Source organism: Cavia porcellus, unplaced genomic scaffold, assembly GCF_034190915.1.
Source record: "Cavia porcellus strain 051 isolate PalLab524CR breed Dunkin Hartley unplaced genomic scaffold, mCavPor4.1 scaffold_13, whole genome shotgun sequence".
In the NCBI taxonomy this organism is placed as follows: Eukaryota; Metazoa; Chordata; class Mammalia; order Rodentia; family Caviidae; genus Cavia; species Cavia porcellus.
The window spans coordinates 15,538,672-15,556,131 of record NW_026947496.1 but is presented as its reverse complement, the minus strand read 5'-3'; the positions used below and the strand labels follow the sequence as shown (position 1 = coordinate 15,556,131).

Genomic DNA, 17,460 nt, shown 5'->3' with positions numbered 1-17,460 from the left:
AACCCACAGCTGGTATGACTTGCAGATTTCCCTTTAAGATGGAGAAAACGTTTCTGCATCCCTTGAATCTGACTGTGGCCCTGTGAACCTCCTGTGGCAAATGGGACATTAGCAGACAACACAGCAAGGGCTCAGAAAACACCTGTGGACGGGGTCTGGCCCTCTTCTTTGGCCACCAACAGAAGCAGAGACAGTCAGGACACAGGGCTCCACTTGCCATCATCCAGGGCCCTCTGGCCCTCGCTGGCCTTGATCAAAAGAACCGAGAATCATGATGAACTTTGTGCAAAGCACTGAATGTCAGTTCTTTTCCTCACAGGAAAATCTTAGTACTTTTTTTTCAAAGAGGTATCCGCTGCAAATATTAGGAAATGAACGAAGGCCCAGTGACAAGTTAATAAATTCCACACTTCAGTTTTTATCGCCCACTCTAGGCCTCAACTTCATGGGTGTTTCCTTCCTGGCTGCACACTGAAATCATCTGTGCAAAATCCCGAAGTCTGCGTCCCATGTCCCAGCTGTTCTGAATACCTCGGACAGAGGTGTAGCCCAGGCACTGAGCACCCCACCTGGCTGTACAGTGTGGCCACTTCCTCAGTCTGTTGTTTGGTTTTCTTCTGGGCAGTGCTGGGGATTGGAAACCACACACCCCAGTGCTTCCTGGAGAAGTCTTTTTACTACCGATCTTCTCCTAGGGCTAAGGTCTCACAGCACCATTCACACCAGTCTTCTACAAGTACTGCGCCTCATCAGGAAAGTTTCTTTATTCACCAGTTACTGGCAACTTGCTCTATTTTTATCTCAGCAGTTTTAAAGGGTACAATTCAAAGAGGAGTAAACTGTTTCTTTCCCAGCTCTCTGAAATTAGCTAGTGTTGGCCTCTTGGTAATTCTCCTTTGAAACTTTACTTTTTTCCCTCTTAATACTATTATTCTATAATTTGAAAAAATAGAACATGGAACAACAGAACTTATGCATAAAATTATAAAACAAAAAGTTAAAGTAAAACAATACACGTACTATAAAACAACAAGAAATAACCAGCAATGGTAAGTAACTTACTTTATGAAAGCCTGTCTCACACTACGCTGAGCTAACAACTGTTGACTGACTTGTAACACCAGCTGACCTGAATCAGCCTGGGGCGGGGTGTGCAGGGCCACCTGAGGATTGTTGCCAAAGGCATATAAAGGAGAACTGGAGAGGAAGACGTGGTGGTGGTGTCTCTGCTGCTGCTGTTGGTTCTCTGGAGGGGTTTGTCAAGCTTCTTTCCTGCTATGATCTCGGCTGTTCTCAGCGGCAGAGGAGCTTGGGACCTTGTTGCTGAGGATGGCTGTGGTACTTTTCAGGGGAGCTCTAGTCCTTACATTCAGTGTCATTTCTTAGCTCCAGTGCAGATCCCTCAGTCTGCTGGCGCAGATTCATGAAACTGGCCTACATGAGACTATGTCATGGGCTCCAGTACTTCAGCTGGATTCTTTGGGTCTTAAGTGTGTGGACAGATTTCGTGTACTGTTTTTGTTTTTGACTCTGGGTGACTTTTATAAAACAATTCTATAAATTGTGCTCTGTATTAAATTCTTTTCTTTGCAAACCTTGACTACAACACACGTCTTCACTTCACCCTCAGAATCAACCAAGTGGCACAAGGGCTGGCTGCTTAGTACTCCTCTGCTTTCCAGGGAAACAGGGACCAACTTTCTATTAATGGCAAAAAATTACAAAGCATCTTTTGAACAAATACATCCATTTCACCTTCACACTAAAACATAACTTGGGGTGGAGTGCTGGGGATTGAACCTAGGACCTGGTGTATGATGAACATATGCTTTTACTCCTCAGCTCCGTCCCCAGCCTACAGTATGACCATCAATCAGCAGACCAGCCTTCACTGAACATAGGGTACGAGAGAGTCTTCATGAGCCACCTGTACCCCAGGGCTTCCATGAGGGGTTTCCTCAACTCACATGAGTCCAGGCGTCACTTACAGACAGGTTTACCACACAGATGGGTTTACGGGATTCCTCAGGCCTTAAATCTACTAGATTCCAAAAACTTGGTAAATCTTGTTATTTGTGGCCCTTGACATCCGGCAGCAAGCTTTTGCTGCAATGTGCTTGTTGAGATGCATTTGTTCACACTTGCCTTGGGCGTGTCACAGGGCACATGCATTTCCTAGGTTTGAGAACACCACCCCTCTCCCGCCAGGGTATTCCTTTACTGAGATCCACAGAACACAGCAGGCCCTGTACGGTTTTGCTGTTGCTTGGGGAAAGGATTCCATTAGACCAATTTCCATCTCACCCCACACACAGTGCCTTCTTCACCTACACAAGCCACACCTTTTGGCTGTAAATCAAGAATCCATTCGCAGCCTGCAAAACCTTCCTTCCAGTTCCAGGTCCAGGCAGCCCGATGAGGAACCATGCCGCCTTAGGGCTGCCTCCCTGTAACCCCTCTCTCCAGCCCAAGGCAGAGCACAGGTTGCCAGGGTGAGTGCTAAGTACCCTTTGCTGCTGGGGTACACACAGCTCACTAATTCTGGGAACTTGATCCCTGTCTGTAACCAGCCAATCTTTGACTCAGTATAGCATTTCAGTTCTAACAGTCTTCAGCAATTAGCAGAAACTGCCAAATACACACAAAAAGGAGGAGAAAGAGCCTGAGATAGGTGGGTGCACATTTGCATTCCTGGTTTTCTGTGCAGAAACACGGGAAACCCAGTGCTCTTTCCGAAAACTCCCACTCAGCATGAACCCCAGGATGAGAAGCACTGGCCTTCGGTTAGAGGTCACAGGACAGCAGAAACACTTCACGCACCACAGGATGAGATAGATACAGCGCAGGAAGACACAGGTCTACACGGGGACTTTCTGAAGGGCATAAGAAGTGGTACCATGAAGCAACAAGAGGGATGATGTCAAATAAAAAGCTTCTGTACAGCAAAGAGAAAACCAACAGAGCAGAGACAATGTACAGACTGGGGAAGGGACGTGGTCAGCTGTGCCATGGAAAGAGGACTGACATCAACAGTATATTCAAAAGTTCTCCTCAAATAAAAGACCCAATCAAATAATTGGCAATGGAAATGAACACATGCTTTTCAGAATCACAGGGCTGGGGATATAGCTCAGTGGCATGGCACCAGCCTGGCAAGGGTGAGGTTGGGGGCTCCATTCCTGGGAACAAAACAAGAAGAATTACAGATGGTCAATAAATATTTGAGAAAAAAACAAAGGTCCTATATCACTGGCCATTAGAGACATGCAAAGTAAAACAACGCTGAGATCCCATCTTCACAAGGAACGGCCATCAGATCTAATAATAACAAATGCTGGGGAGGCTTCGGAAAAAGGAACTCTGTACACTCTGGATGGGAGTGTAAACTCCTACAGCCACATCAGTGCGGAGACCCCTCACAACCCTGAACACTCCATTAGACCCAGCTGTTCTCCGCCTAGGATCTTCCTGAAAAAGCTAAAGACACCTTAACACAGTGATACCCCCACACCCATGTTGATGGCGCTGCAATGCGTAATGGCTAAATCTTGGAAGCAGCCTCTCTGTCCATCAACAGCTGCACGGCTAAAGAAAACGTGGCATTTACACTCAGTGGGGCACTGCGTCACACAGAGGGGTAAATGTGAGGTGTTCTGAGGTAAATGGGTGACCTTAAGGCCACAATGTTAAGTAAAATACATCAGACACAAAAGCTTACAGGTCATGTGGTTTCTCCTACCTGAGAAATCCACAATATAAATGCAGAGCAAAATAAAAGAGAAATCTGAAGATCTTTAGATGGGAAAGGGATGGAATGGAAAAGAGATTTTAAATAGAAAAGGGGAAGCAAAAATGGAAACATATTTTTACCTGTTGGAAGGCAAACAAGAGTTGGAGGCAAGGGGCAGGGGACAAACAATTCACTTGTGTAGGAACTCCGCACATCACACGCAACCGTTCTCCACTGCAAACATGTACTGATAAAAATAAACCACTCAAAGAGGAGGAAATCTACAGGACGACACACAAACTGACTTCCAATTTACAGGGTCACTACTGTGGGTGGTGGCCAGAAAGGCGCCCCTACAGGGCCTCGGGCAGCACTGGGAATGTGGTTTCTTGTGCCAGCCATGCAGGTGAAAAGCAGCGTGAAAATCAAATAAGGGGTTCAGTTCTGATCTGTCCAGTTTTCCAAATGCCATCTTTTAACAAAAAGCTTAAAAATATCATCGTGTATGCAATACATTTGTGAAATGTATTTACATACATTTGTGAAGTAAAACAGGAAACCACAGAAATGCCAGCCTTCCTTTCCTCCTCTGCACTGGGGTATGCAGGGCCTGCAGGTCCAGCCTGGGCGCCCAGGTTCAGGCGTTCCGGGATCCTGTTTAACGCTTGAATGCTGCCGTCTTCATGTGGGCAACACTTACTGCACTCACTCTCTCTTTTTTCCTTTTTGGTGGTGCTGGGGATCAAACCCAGGGCCATATGCACCCAGGGCAAGACCTCCAGCACTGAGCCACACGCCAGGCCCTCACTAGTTTTGAAACTCGCAGTTACAGACATCTTCAGGGCGACACCAAGGACCAGGATATGCAGTTTATAGCGGGGAAGGGGGACCCCTTGAGCCATCCACAAATCTAGACAGAGCCTCTCGGGTTTGCAGGTTTGTTGGGAGGTTGGGTTTTGAAGACAGTCTCCCTGTGTAGCCCAGGCTGGCCTTGAACTGGTGATCTCCTGCCTCAGCCTCCTCAGTGATGGAATTACGGGCCTGGGCCTCCATGCCAAGCTGGTTTCCTTAACGTCAGAGCATGATACCACCTTGCAACCTCAGCACAGAATCTGCCACCTCTTCACCAGACCATCCGCTCATTCTTGAGTTAGCCTCTCTCTGTCTCTGCGTATCTTCTACTTAGGTCCAAATTTTTCGCAGAACCGTGTTTGGTGGGTGCCCTGTGCTGGGAAGCTGGCATTGGCTTCAGGGCTGAGGTATGGAGTTATTGGTTATTACCCACAGGGCTAAGGCTTTAGTTCTCATAGTCTCTCCCCTGTCCCTCTCTGTATCCTGCACATGGAGTAGGATTTCACATTCATTGGTGGCAGAGCTGAGGGATTTGTCTGAGATGAAAAGTTAGAAGAAGTCCTGATTGGAGCCCCAACTCCTGGATGGGGTGCACCCTCTGCAGGCTACTGTGAATCTGAAGACTAATGAGGCAATGGTGCTTCACGTGACCCTCCTTCCTGTCCTTACCCCCACTGGGACACACGGATGGAAGCTGGCAGGGTCGCAGGCAGGATGCTCCTCACTGCGATGAGCTGTTTTGACCTGGCCTACGTGCCCCTGATGGGGGTAGAAAGAACACTGGTAGTTTTGTTTTGTTTTATTTTTTGTTTTGTTTTGTGTTGTTTTTCCAGGGCATAAAAAGGAGATTCAGGTGATTTAGGAACTGGAGGTGTCCTTTCTGGGGGTCAAGACATCAGCACTTGATGTAGGGTGGCTGCTGGCTGGGTAAAGGAATCTGAGTCTGTCTGCCTCTAAGACTTCTTCCTTTCACTATGTGCTCCAAGATCAAAGCGAAAATACTCTGCCAGTATTTTGAGATCACCTAGCCCAGTGATGGTGAGCCTGTTAGAGAGGAATGTCCAAACTGCAACCCATGACCCATCTAGTTTTTGCATAGTGCCAACCCTGCAGTTAAAACTGAATCCTTAGACTTTCTTCAGTAACACCTTTTGTCTTCAAAGAAAACACAAGCATGCCATAGGATCGCCACCACTAACCTAGCTGAAGCTCTCTGTATAGGAGATGACTGAGGCCCAGGGAACTTAAGGGCCATGTCCTAAACACCTAGTGAAGGACAGAGCTAGGACTCAGAAAATGAAGTTACAGCATGGTCGCAAGCCCCCTTACACAGCACAGGGGCTGGAGTTCGACACGTTTATTAAAAGAAAATAAAACTCACATGGCTTGTGTGTTTTAACAGGGCACTATGCTCCTCTTAGGCATATAGATGAAGGGTTTTACAAAGTGAAAGTTGGGAAGTGGAGCTCAGAGGCAGAGCATCTGCCTCAGACATGTGGGGCCCTGGGTTCCAGCCACAGCTCCGCAAATGAGAAAAATTATGAAGTCAAGACTCACATCCTTAGAACCCCCAGAGATTATTCCTGAGAACTCAAATATCGGCACATCACGGTCATTGCCACAAGACTTGCTATTCTCCACACGTGTCCCAGGTACAGCTTAAAGGATGAAGTGGAATTCAAATGATTCTTTCCAATAAATTCTCAAACACCCCTCCAGCATTCTCTTATGCCTTCAAACCAGTTAACCAAGGACTCAGTCAGTGAAGTCATTTGTTCAGTGTCACACAAACTGTGAAACTAGCTGGGGATGAAAACGGAAGTTTCCTACTGCAGTCTCCACTTTCCTCCACACTGCCCTGCAGAAGCAAACCTCATGCAAAGAAACTGAACTTGATAACTGGGGCCTCTCGAATTAAGCTGCATATGTAAAAGTGCCCAAGAAGAGTGAACCCGGGATAGGAGAACAAGAGAGCATTTGGTAATAAAAAATGCACTGAGCTTTGACTGAATGCAAAATATCTTGGTATCAATTCCATATTCACACACAGGCTGGCTTTATAAACAAAGATGCTGATGGTCTGAAAAGGTATCCTCAGCATCCCACTGGGTACAAAAATGGGGGGGGGGGCAGTGGCCAGCTGGTGAGTATGTACAGTTCTATTCTAGAGCCAGTGTGTACAGACAGCAGTCAGATGATGTACTAGGGAAAGCCAAGCATCTGTAACAGATACACCTTAAAATGCCTATGGCCTGCTATAACAAAAATCTATGTCATGTTCAAGATAAGCAAGCAACAACAAAACAAATCCAACCGTATTGGGTTCATAGTGAGGATATCAATTATATTTTTTAGGGGATGTGGGATGTTCAGTATGGAGGGGAGATGAAAAATATGTACCCCTAGTGCACCATCTGGCATAGCCTATCCCATCACCCAATCTCCTATTTAGTCCTGTGCTCCTCCCCTGTTATGGTCTGTGTCCAAATGTCCCTGAAAGCCTAATACAGGCATGGAGATGAGCTTCTAGATTTGGGGATGGATTCATGGTCCAAAGCTGCAATTGTGGGTGTGAGTGCTACATCCGCTCTGGAGCAGGTAACCTGCATACAATGTAAGGGAGGGAAAGCGGCTTCCTCTCCTGCTCCTCCCTTTTTGCTGCTTTTGCTGTTTTCTTGCTGCTATTAACTCTGCCACGTGCCAGTCTGCCTTGAAGCCAGCTGATTATGGGCTGAAACTTCCACAAAGTGTGAGCTAAATAAACCTTTCCTTCCTTCATTTTTGGCCTTGAGTATTTTGTCTCAGGAATGAGAGAAAAGTAAAGAACATACCCCTTTTCCCTCACAAGAAGAGGAAGGCCACTAGAATAGAATCATTAGCAGAATTCTGACTCTGGGTTCTAATTCCCATGTTCTTATATATTTAACTATGTTGTTTTTTTTTATTAAAGAAAAAAGTCTGGTTCATGTAGTATGTCCTAAAAGTGGACGTTAGATGAAAATAGATGAACTTTTCAGTAAATTACTATTATGTAATATGTAGAACGACTTAACTTGGAACACTGGAATTGTATTTCTTTGAAAACAGACAGTTATTCATTTTTGAGAATTGCAGAATCAAAACAAAGACTTGTTACAGATTTTAAGTTTTCTCACTCTGAGTTTATGTAATGTGATGATGATTGCTGAAAGTGGTTGCCGTGCACAAGAGAGTTAGTGCAGGAGTCCCTGTACTGTTATATATGTTTACACATTTTATAATAGAATTTACCAATGATCCCCATGTGGCTAGAACGGGCAAAATTCACTTTAATGTTGAGGAAGTTAGACACCCAAAATAGGAAGGATGTGACCAGGCTGGCCAACACCTGTAAAGCATAATTGTGAAAGGGCTCTCTCATGTCTTTCAAATCTTAGCTATGCTGTTTTCCATTTCTAAGAAATTATGTTGTGCCCTAAACAGACATCCTAAGTCCTTTCTGGGGGTTAAGAAAACAAAGGAACCAGTTAAACCCAATTCCTGATCCTTTCATGTGAAGGGATTTAGAAAATAGTGTTCTGAAGACACCAAAACATCCTCTGTGTCCTTAAGGGAGCCTATGAAGGTAATACACTGCTGATGGTGACACAGACCTTGCTATGCCCACTGACTGTGAAGGCTCAGTAATCCCCCCCCCCCACAGGGACTGAACATAGGGCTTTAACACTGAGGTACAACCCCAGCCCTTTGTTAAATTTATGAAGTTTGAGACAGGGTCTCATGAAGTTGCTGAGTTGCCCAGGCTAGGTTCAAACTTGTGATAATCCTGCCTCGGCCTCCCAGAGGGCTAGGATTATACTATATACCATCATACCCAACTCAGACAAGCTATCTGATTATTTTAAAAATTACACCAGCAACATTAAGGGAAATTAAAGTGATGTAGAATAAGAATCTACCTGAATGTATAAACTGTGTACATTTTCCTGTGTTCCTCCTAACCCTTTGGGCTCTTCCTGTCTAGTTTTACATGGTTAGTGAATGGGGGGACGTCTGTTTGCAGGGAAATAGATTTAAAATGGTTTTACCCAACATCTCATGGATCTCATTAATGTAGAAACACTAGATTGCATTCAGGTTCTCTATTCACAAGTGGACAAACACTTAACCTCCCACTTTATACTCAACAGAGGGCAGTGGAGCAGCCAGCACACGAAACTGCCTGTGCCCAACTAGAGACCAAGGTGACCTTTCATAGCCATGAAGGAGCAATGGGGCATCTGCGTCTTCTCTTGTTTCCTCTTCTCTTTTGGAGAGGAAGGAGGTCCTCTGCCACTGGCAGGCTCTTGCAGGGAGTTTGTCACTGCTGGATAGCAGCAATTCTTTAACCCTCAAAACAGCCTCCCATGGAACCACCATTATTGTGACTCTCCAAGACTAGAGTGAGCTTCAGGTCATGCAAGCTCATGCAAGAAAGCTGAAATTCACAGTCAGGTTTATCTCCTTCCTCCAACTGAGCACCTCCCTGACGTGGGTTGTCAGTGCACTCCTCTCACAAAACCTACTGAGCATGTGAGTCAACCCCAGAAAGCTGCTGCTTGCAGGAAGGGGCTTTCCTTTTACTTGGTGCCTGCCTTTTTTCTTAGTCCAAGAGGCTTGGGCTGGAAAGGAACAGTGCCACCTTTGCAGCGAATCTGAAGGCGCTGGAACCTAGGTCAGCAGTTTTCAAAGTGTGGCCCCCAGGCAAGAGTCATCAGGATCAGCTGAACAGGTGGGAGAAATCCAGACCCGCAGCACCCCAAGCTACTTTCCTGGCCCTGCGGCAGAGGCCAAAGCATGCGCAATCCTGAGAACCCTTGCACCAGATGTGCTACTGTATTTATTATCCCTAACTTCTCTGGGAACTCCTTATCACCAAGGAGAAGTAAACTAAGGCTTGACAAGACTACAGCTAGCATCACCCTGTTAGCAAAACTAGGTGGAAGGACTTAAACCATGTTTGTCTGGCTTCAGTGCCCTCTTCATGACATCATACGAACTCAGAGGGGAAGGGAAAGAAATGCTTCGTGTAAGGTAGAGAGAAAAGAGATCATTTATATATTGAGTATATACTGACCACTGTATCATATACATTGATATATATATACATATTGATTATATATGGTTTTGTGTATGATCTTGATATACAATTATTATTTTATTGTTTTAAGGAACTATTGAAATGCAATACTATTTGTTAAATAAAAAAAAGCTGACTGCCGCTTCTAAAAAAAAAATTCATCTTATAATTGTTAGGGAGAGATGGGCTGTGGAATGAGTTGGAATAATAGTCTTGCCAGTTCTAAAGTAGTAATTATATTAATTCCTTCTGCTGGGATTAAATTCTTGTTAAATTCAGTTCAGTGAGTGTTTGCCAATCATAATCATGTTTATGCTCCATTAAATAGTTATATATACTTTAATGCAATTCTTCTTGCCTCATAAAATGTTGTTCTAGGGATAAGGAATTAAAAGCTAATTAAGAGCAGTGTTTCCTAATCATTTCCTTCTGAAGGGCAGGGGAAGCAATATTTATTTGGGCCACAGATTCCCTGATGGAGGAGGTGGTCTCAGTTATTCCACAAGATAAATAGCTGGGAACCTGGGGCTGATTCCACAAAAGGCCACCGCCCAGCTCAATTTAGTTATGTAAATTTCCCAGACTGTCGCTGTTTCTCCAGCAGGAGCTGAGGACACAGACTGACCTGTCTAGATCTCCAAGAGCTAGGGCATGTGGCAGATACACATCTTCCCCCACGATCCTACCGGAACTGCTGGCTTGGGAAGAGCCTCCAGTCCTTTTCCAAAGAGGCCCAACGGGCCAAACAGGTCCCTGGGGCTAGTACAGTATTTTGCAGGTCATGGTCACATTTGCTATGTGTGTTTAATGTTACCTGGCTATACAACAATTACACATATACACAGCTGTATTAAATATCTATATACTGCTAGTGTGGAGTGTGAAATTTCAGGGACCAAACCTAAGGCCTCTGCACTAAGCTACATTCTCAGCCCAGTTTTTTTAAGTTTTTATTGAGATAGAGTCCCAATAGTTGCGAAAGCTGGGCTCAAATTTAACATTCCTCGTGCCTCAGCCTCCTAGAATACTGAGCTTCCAGGCATGTACTGCCATGCCCAGCCAGAGAAGCACTCTGAAACCCTGTTCAGAGGATGGAAACCCAGGCAAGTATGCTTTATGGAATTTCTCCTCCAACCAGAATTTTTCTCTGCATGGACAAAACAAGCACTGTGGGTTGTCCTCACCATAAAACCACTGGAGTATCCCAGTGACACCACAGTATGCCTCTTCCACTCCGTAGATGTTTATAATTCTCAGTCCCGGGTACAACAGACTGAGTGAATACACCCTTGGTGGTTCCAGAAGCAGACTTCTAAATTTGGGCTGGTATTGCAGAGAGCCAAACAAATACTTTGAAAGAGACGGGGCGGGTCCAGCCCCGCCTAGGTGTGAGAGCCCAGTAACCTCTATACAGAATGCATACCTGGCTGAATAGCTCAGTGTTTACAAAGCTGTGGAGAGCTACACCTGCAGGGCTGTTTTAAGTTTCTCTCTATTGTTGTCTTTGCTTAACCTTTTATATTCTTACACTCCTGTTTATTTTTTTTTTCTTCCTAAGCCAGTAACTGAGAAGCAGTCTCAATCCAATTAAGTCAAAAGCAGCCCACTGTGAACCACCAGCCCCGGAAAGATAAAAACACCAGCTGAATGCAGGGTCGACTGTGACTATGGGAGAACTCAAGCTAGGTAACCTAGGTACAAGGAAGGCCAAGTCAGCGGGGCTGGCAGCGTGTCCTGCATGCCTAGGGCTTTGTCAGACGTTACAACCTCCACTGAAAGGCTCCCGGGAACCAGTCTTTCTAAGGACTGTCTCATTAACACTCACATTCTGGCCTGGTGTGGTCATGTACACCTAGACCCCAGCACTTGGGAGGCTGAGGCAAGAGGATCACTGTGAGTTTGACACCAGGCTACAATGGTGAGTTTCAGTTCGGTCTGAACTACACAGCAAGGCCTTGTCTCAAAAAAATATTTTTTTTTACATTTCATCTGATACTTGCTAACTATACAAGGTCTCATGGCTATGGTGGAATTATTTCTCCAAGCACTATTTTACCTATTATTTCTCTATCTTTACTGTCAGTATTACCCTTGCCCCAGCTCCAGGACACATTCCCCTCATCTTCTCATAATCATGGGGGCACACACCTGCCCCACCCCAAACCCAAGCCACCCAGAGCCCTGGATGTTCCTGAATGAGATCTGGGCATGGTGATAAATGGCGGGTGTGGGGAGCACAGAGCCCCAAGGCACATTCCCGAGCCTAAGGAGCTCAGAACCTGAGGAGGCAGGAGAGGAGAAGCTTCCTTAGAGGTAATTAAAATGGCTGTCTGGGCCTCAGAGCACCCGAGCTGGACCCCAAGCACCTGGGAAGGGGATGACAGAGATGGCTTGCAGAGGAGGCGCCATCCGACTGCCAGACATGAAGGATGAAGAAGGATTAGCCATAGTAGGAAGGGTACCCTTTATGGGAAGATAGTACTGACACCATCAAATAAAAAGAGGTACAAATGGCAAAATGCCGAGGGTAAAGTGGTGGTCAGACTATCAAGTGTGAGTCATCAAATAACAAGGGACCAGGCTAGAGACGGTGACACTGAGGTCATGATGTCACAACACACTGCACTGCACTGCCCCTTCAAATGATGAGAAGCCACCACAGAGCTTCAAGCAGGGTGGAGGTGCCCTTAGCAGCCTCTCTCGGCGTTCTGTACTGTCACTGTCACTGCATACAGAGTTGCTGAAACAGGGTCTTCCAGAATGCTTTGGCTCTGCATCTCAAAATGCTTGCAAACAACACCAGCCTGAGCTCTGGGATGAAACACAGTTCTCTGCATGTCTGCGTGCCATCTATTTAAACAGAGAACACATCTTGCAGAAATTTGCTTCTCATAGACAGTATGGCACCTAAAACAAGCATTGTTTTCCTGAATATTTTTTGTGGTGCAGCTATAAAAAATTCATTTGAAATGAATGTTTAATGTCAGTGTTCATTTGAAATAATATTTAATTACTGATGTAGTTCTCGAATGAAAAAAAAACTCTGGAAGAATATACAAGGAAACAGTAACATCAACAGCTGATGGAGTGCAAACTTTGAAAATTTTAAGCCTTGTTAGTGCCTTCCTGTTTCATTTAGTTTTTACTTTGGATGCTAGGGAGGGAACCCAGGGCTTCGTGTGTGCTAAGCATGTGCTTCACCACCACCTCACAACCTGGTCCCTCCAATATTTTTTAAAGCCAATTTAGGATGATAACTCAGGGGTGAGCATCTATATAGCAGGCGTGAGGCCTGGGGTTCCACCCCAATAGGGAGGGAGGGAGGAGAAGGGGAAGGGGAAGGAGACAGAGACAAGAGGGAGAGCAAAGTGCCAAAAGAGGAGGGAAGAGGGTGGAGGGGAGAAGAGAGAGAGGAGATGGGAGCGGAAGGAGGGGAAAGGAAGGAGGAGGGCAAGGGAGGAACAGAGACTCCTTTGGGGAATGGGATGCTTTTTCCCTTGACCAGCAGTGCCTTGGTCCTGAAGCCTCTTGGAAGAAAAGGCAGGGGCAAGGACAGAGCTAGGCCCACTCGACACAGTGGCAGAGCCTGGCAGCAGCGAGGCGTTTGAGCCTCTTAGCCTGGCTGCTTCCCCCTCCAGCCTCTCGGATCCAGAAACTGAAGGTCTGGTCCCATGTCCTCTGGCTGGGAGAAGCAAGAGCCAGGCTGAACTGGTTCCAGGTGGGGACACAGGACACCTGCACAGAAGCTTGTGGTGGGTGGTGGCTGTCTATCCAGAAGACACCCGTGACTCCGGTTAGCACAGCGGCCTATAAGCCTCACACGTGTGCCCACTGCCTTTCAACGGCACAAGCACACATATTCACATGCATACACACACGCACACACATGTCCCTGCTGACCTTCCTTCCACAGCCCTCCCCATTTTGCCCAATCACCCTTTACTCCCTTGGGAAGCCCATGGGAAATATGCTTATGATAGACAGGAAAGAAGAAAGACTCCCTCCTTTCCTGCTGCAAGGGAAAGAGCTCAAGCTCCAGGTCACTCAGATCCAAGGTCGGACCCCAGCATAGCGACCCTGGATGACCTGGGTGAACGACAGGTAGCTTCAGCCTCAGCCTCCCACCTTCACGTGGGCCATGCATAAAGCAGGATTACAGTGGAGAACACAACATATGGCACATCAGATGCTAGGGACAGAATATTTACATGTGTTTAAGGTAGCTGTTTGTAAATAACCAAGCTCACTATACTATGATAAACGCTGGTTCATTTCCCCTCCTACAAGTCTTTGTGACCTGATAATTTAGCATCTCTGAGCTTAAATGGCCAATGTGTCTGTCTATTTTTGCCCCTAAATAGACTTCCGTGATTCCAGCTCTTAGGCATGCTGACTTATCTAGAATCTAAATATGTCTTGCTGCCTGAGTCCACTTTCAGATATGAAGGTAGCTTCAAATTACACACAAAAGTGTGCCAATGATAAGGCTCCTGCACAGGAGAGCCAGGAGTGCCCAGGAGCACGGTGAACGGAGGGCCACTGTCACACAGCATTGACACCCAAAGCCCTGCTGCTGAGATACTGAAACAGGTATAGTGGTGTCCGCAGGAAAAGACGCCCCAGGATCAAGCAGCCATGGGAAACAGAATTTTGAAAACAAGCCCAGCTCTGAATCCAGGAGGGTGTGTGTTGCTATCTTCCACCTTCGGCTGCCTGGCATACTTTGGATCCCTTTCCAAATCATGATAAACTCATGCACGCGCACAGCCAAACACTTTAAAGCATGTAAGAACCCGAGGCTGCAAATGAACTTCTCATAAAAATCTGTGACCTAAAAATTAAGAATTTTCTTTGCCTCCACTCCAGCTTGAACCTCTCTAAGTTTCTACTCGGTGTCATCTCCTCTTCTAGACTGCGTTTGTTGATCAGAAGTGAATAAAGTTCAGATCTTAGACCGAGACATTTAAACCACAGGGACAGTTTGGGAACATCAAGGAGGAGTCTAAGATTCTTCTTTAAGCTCCAGGAATTCGGGGCAATGACTGTCCCTCTGTAAAGCTGTGTGACATCTTCCAGGAGCCAACAGCAGTATTTCAACTCATGTACTTTAGGACGCTTACCAAAAAGGTCTGCTTCATGACATTCTAGCTCTGTCGATAAGAACCATGAAAAGTATTCAGAAGGCAGAGCCAAGAGTCAGCCACTATGCGACACACAACGAAAAGTAGTCTGGCCGGAGTGACTGTTGGGATTTCTTAGATCTCATACGCTTTACAAAACCACTGAAGCAGGCCTGAAACTGTCTCTAAAAGCGACCACAGTCATCATGTTCTAAGTATTTTAAATTTTGTTCCAAGTAATTTCAAATGAGTCAGTTCCTTGGGGAATAAAGTATTAGGAAACTTAATCTAGCCATAAAAAGAAATGGAAGCCAGGCCTGGTGATAATCCCAGCAGTCCGGAGGCTGAGTCAGGAGGACTGCCCTGACTTCAAGGCCAGCCTAAACTGTACAGAAAGATTCTGTCTCCCCCCACCCCCAGAAAAAAAAAAATTGGAAATTGGTACCTACCAGGAATCCTATTCAGGGTTACCCAAAAATGTTCATCGGGACTGTATGTGTCTTTCGACCACTGTAGCAGATCAATGGCCCTTTGGTCAGTCAAGACAAAGTTGACAAACTCCCTGGTAAGGGCCACATAGGCTGTGCCAAAGTAGATGGTCAGCTGATGCGGAGGTGAGGTTTTCAGGATCTTAGTGCGTTGTACAAAGGAACGGCCTGTTCCTTTTGCTATGTACTCCCGGTGCACAAACTTGGTCCTCCCCACCGCGTGCGCTGGGGGCAGCACCCCGGGGGTGATGTTCTTCCCTTTGAATCCCTTCAGGTGCTGGACGATCTCCTTGTTGGTCTTCAGTGGGAAATCCTGCCCGCAGGTGTTGATGACGTACTTCCAGGGCACCTCGGAGGCCTCCAGGTCCCTCAGGCAGTTCAGGTCAGCCTGGAGCCTGGAAATCCCACCATAGACCACCGGCACCATCCTGGAGGCCAGGAAGGCGTTGGGGAAGCAGCTCAGCAAGAGCTGCACTGCGCTGTGGAACTCGGGGTCGGCCTTGGCGTCCACGTGCACGCAGTAGACATTGTGCGGCATGTAGACGGCGCGGAAGAGCCGCTCGAAGGTGTCGAAGTCCTTGTGCAGCACCATGACGTAGGCCAGGGGGAAGGCGGCCTCCTCCACCGACAGCGGCCGGGTGATGTAGTGCGCCCGCGGCAGGTAGTCGCGGCAGGGCAGCGTCCGCGCCCCCCGGCCCGAGCCGCCCCACACGAAGCCCGGCCGCGCCCCCGCCGCCGCCCAGGCGCAGGCGTCCAAGCCCGAGGCCGCGGTCCCCTCGCTGCCGTTCGGCCTCTGGGGGAGCCAGGGTTTGGGCAGGCCCACGCGGCCCCGGTACAGCAGCACGACGGCCACCGCGCTGAGCGCCGCCAAGGCGAGGAAGGTGTTCTTCCAGAAGTTCATTCTCCAGCCCTTCCCGGGAAAGGCTCCGCTCTCCGCAGAGACGGAGAACGGACGGCGCCGCCAGTGTCAGGGCCAGACCCGACTCCCCTGCGCCCGCCGCGAACCGCGACGGCCCCTGCCGAGGGCCCGGCGGCTCCCCCGGGCGCGTCCCTCAGCGCTGCGGCGGCGGCTCCCGCCCGGCGCGCTCCGCGTCCATCCTTCGGGTTTGGCGGGAGCGGCGAGGCTGCTGCCTGGCCGAGGCCCCGCCCCTCCACAAGCGCCCCGCCCCTTCGTTTGCATACCCTGGCAGGCCTTGCTCTTACACAAATACAGCGTCCTTCTTCCCGCTTGCCGGTTTCCAGGACTCGCCCCCGCCCACCTCCCTTATCTTTCCCTACTCTGCCCCGCCATCACCCCCAGCCCCCACCCGGGTCTGCTAACGTAAGTGGCTCTATCTTTTCTGGCCAGTCTCACAACCTATTAGCAGCCCTGGGAAACCACAACATTCGGTCATGTGCTTCTCGGGATTTCTCTCTCTCCTGGCTTCTCTGCTGCCTCTTTTCATTTCGGTGTTATCTCTGACTATGGGCGTACACCAGATAACCACAGATGCCCTTGCAACATCTCCACGTAGATTGATAGGCACAAAAAAGGGGTGTGTGAGGGGGAGAACAGGAAAAATCTTTGACGGAGAGATCAAAGTAAATTCTTATTTGTGTGTTTTTTTTTGTTTTGTTTTCTTTTGTTTTTGTACTGGGGATCGCACTCAAGCTTGCCAGGCTACAGTAAATTCTGAGGTGTGCTATAGGATCTTTATATATGGGAAGAGGGACTTAGGAATGATGCCAGGGGGGATATGGGAGGTGACTTATCACCTTAAAGGGTCACATTGATGTCATATGACAAAGTAAACACACTTTAGTCTGCTCCCTGGAGAGAAATGCGATAGCCCTCATTCCCAAGACAGCACAAGTTGGTTCCCATTTCACCAGCGCTTCAGATGCCTTGAGCTGTTGAGCAGTATTGTCAACAGCGTGGGGAACTAGCTACTGGGTCTCTGCACAAACCACCGGATTCTAGGTTAGTTCATACCCCTCCAAAGAGTCTTGATCTCCACCGACTTTGCCCCCTTCCTGTATTGTCAAAGGAAAGCACAGATGCTTTAGGGCTGCTGCAGAATTCCTGGAAATATCAGTCAGAATTCTTCAGGGGAACCAGGAAGAGCAGGTCAAGCCACCCTGCAAGGGCTTCCGGGTGTTCACCTGCGCTGGTGTTGCAAGCTGATCTGCATC

At 47.5% G+C, this 17,460-nt stretch overlaps 1 protein-coding gene across 4 annotated transcripts in view; it reads right to left on the bottom strand.

Annotated features, from left to right (window-relative positions):
* Gcnt2 (glucosaminyl (N-acetyl) transferase 2 (I blood group)) overlaps positions 1–17,460 on the bottom strand; it is a 76,926-nt gene that overhangs the window by 22,272 nt on the left and 37,194 nt on the right. Inside the window, exon 1 of one of the 4 annotated variants that reach the window (XR_010051134.1) lies at positions 15,250–16,484. The exons of 2 other annotated variants lie outside the window; for them this stretch is intronic. Coding sequence is in view for 1 of the 2 variants with exons in the window: in XM_063259865.1 (XP_063115935.1) it covers positions 15,250–16,189 (940 nt within the window). In the remaining variant the exon portion in view is untranslated. Of the gene's footprint in view, positions 1–15,249; positions 16,485–17,460 lie in introns of those variants that run through there. One more of the 4 variants, XM_063259865.1, reaches the window with a different exon arrangement.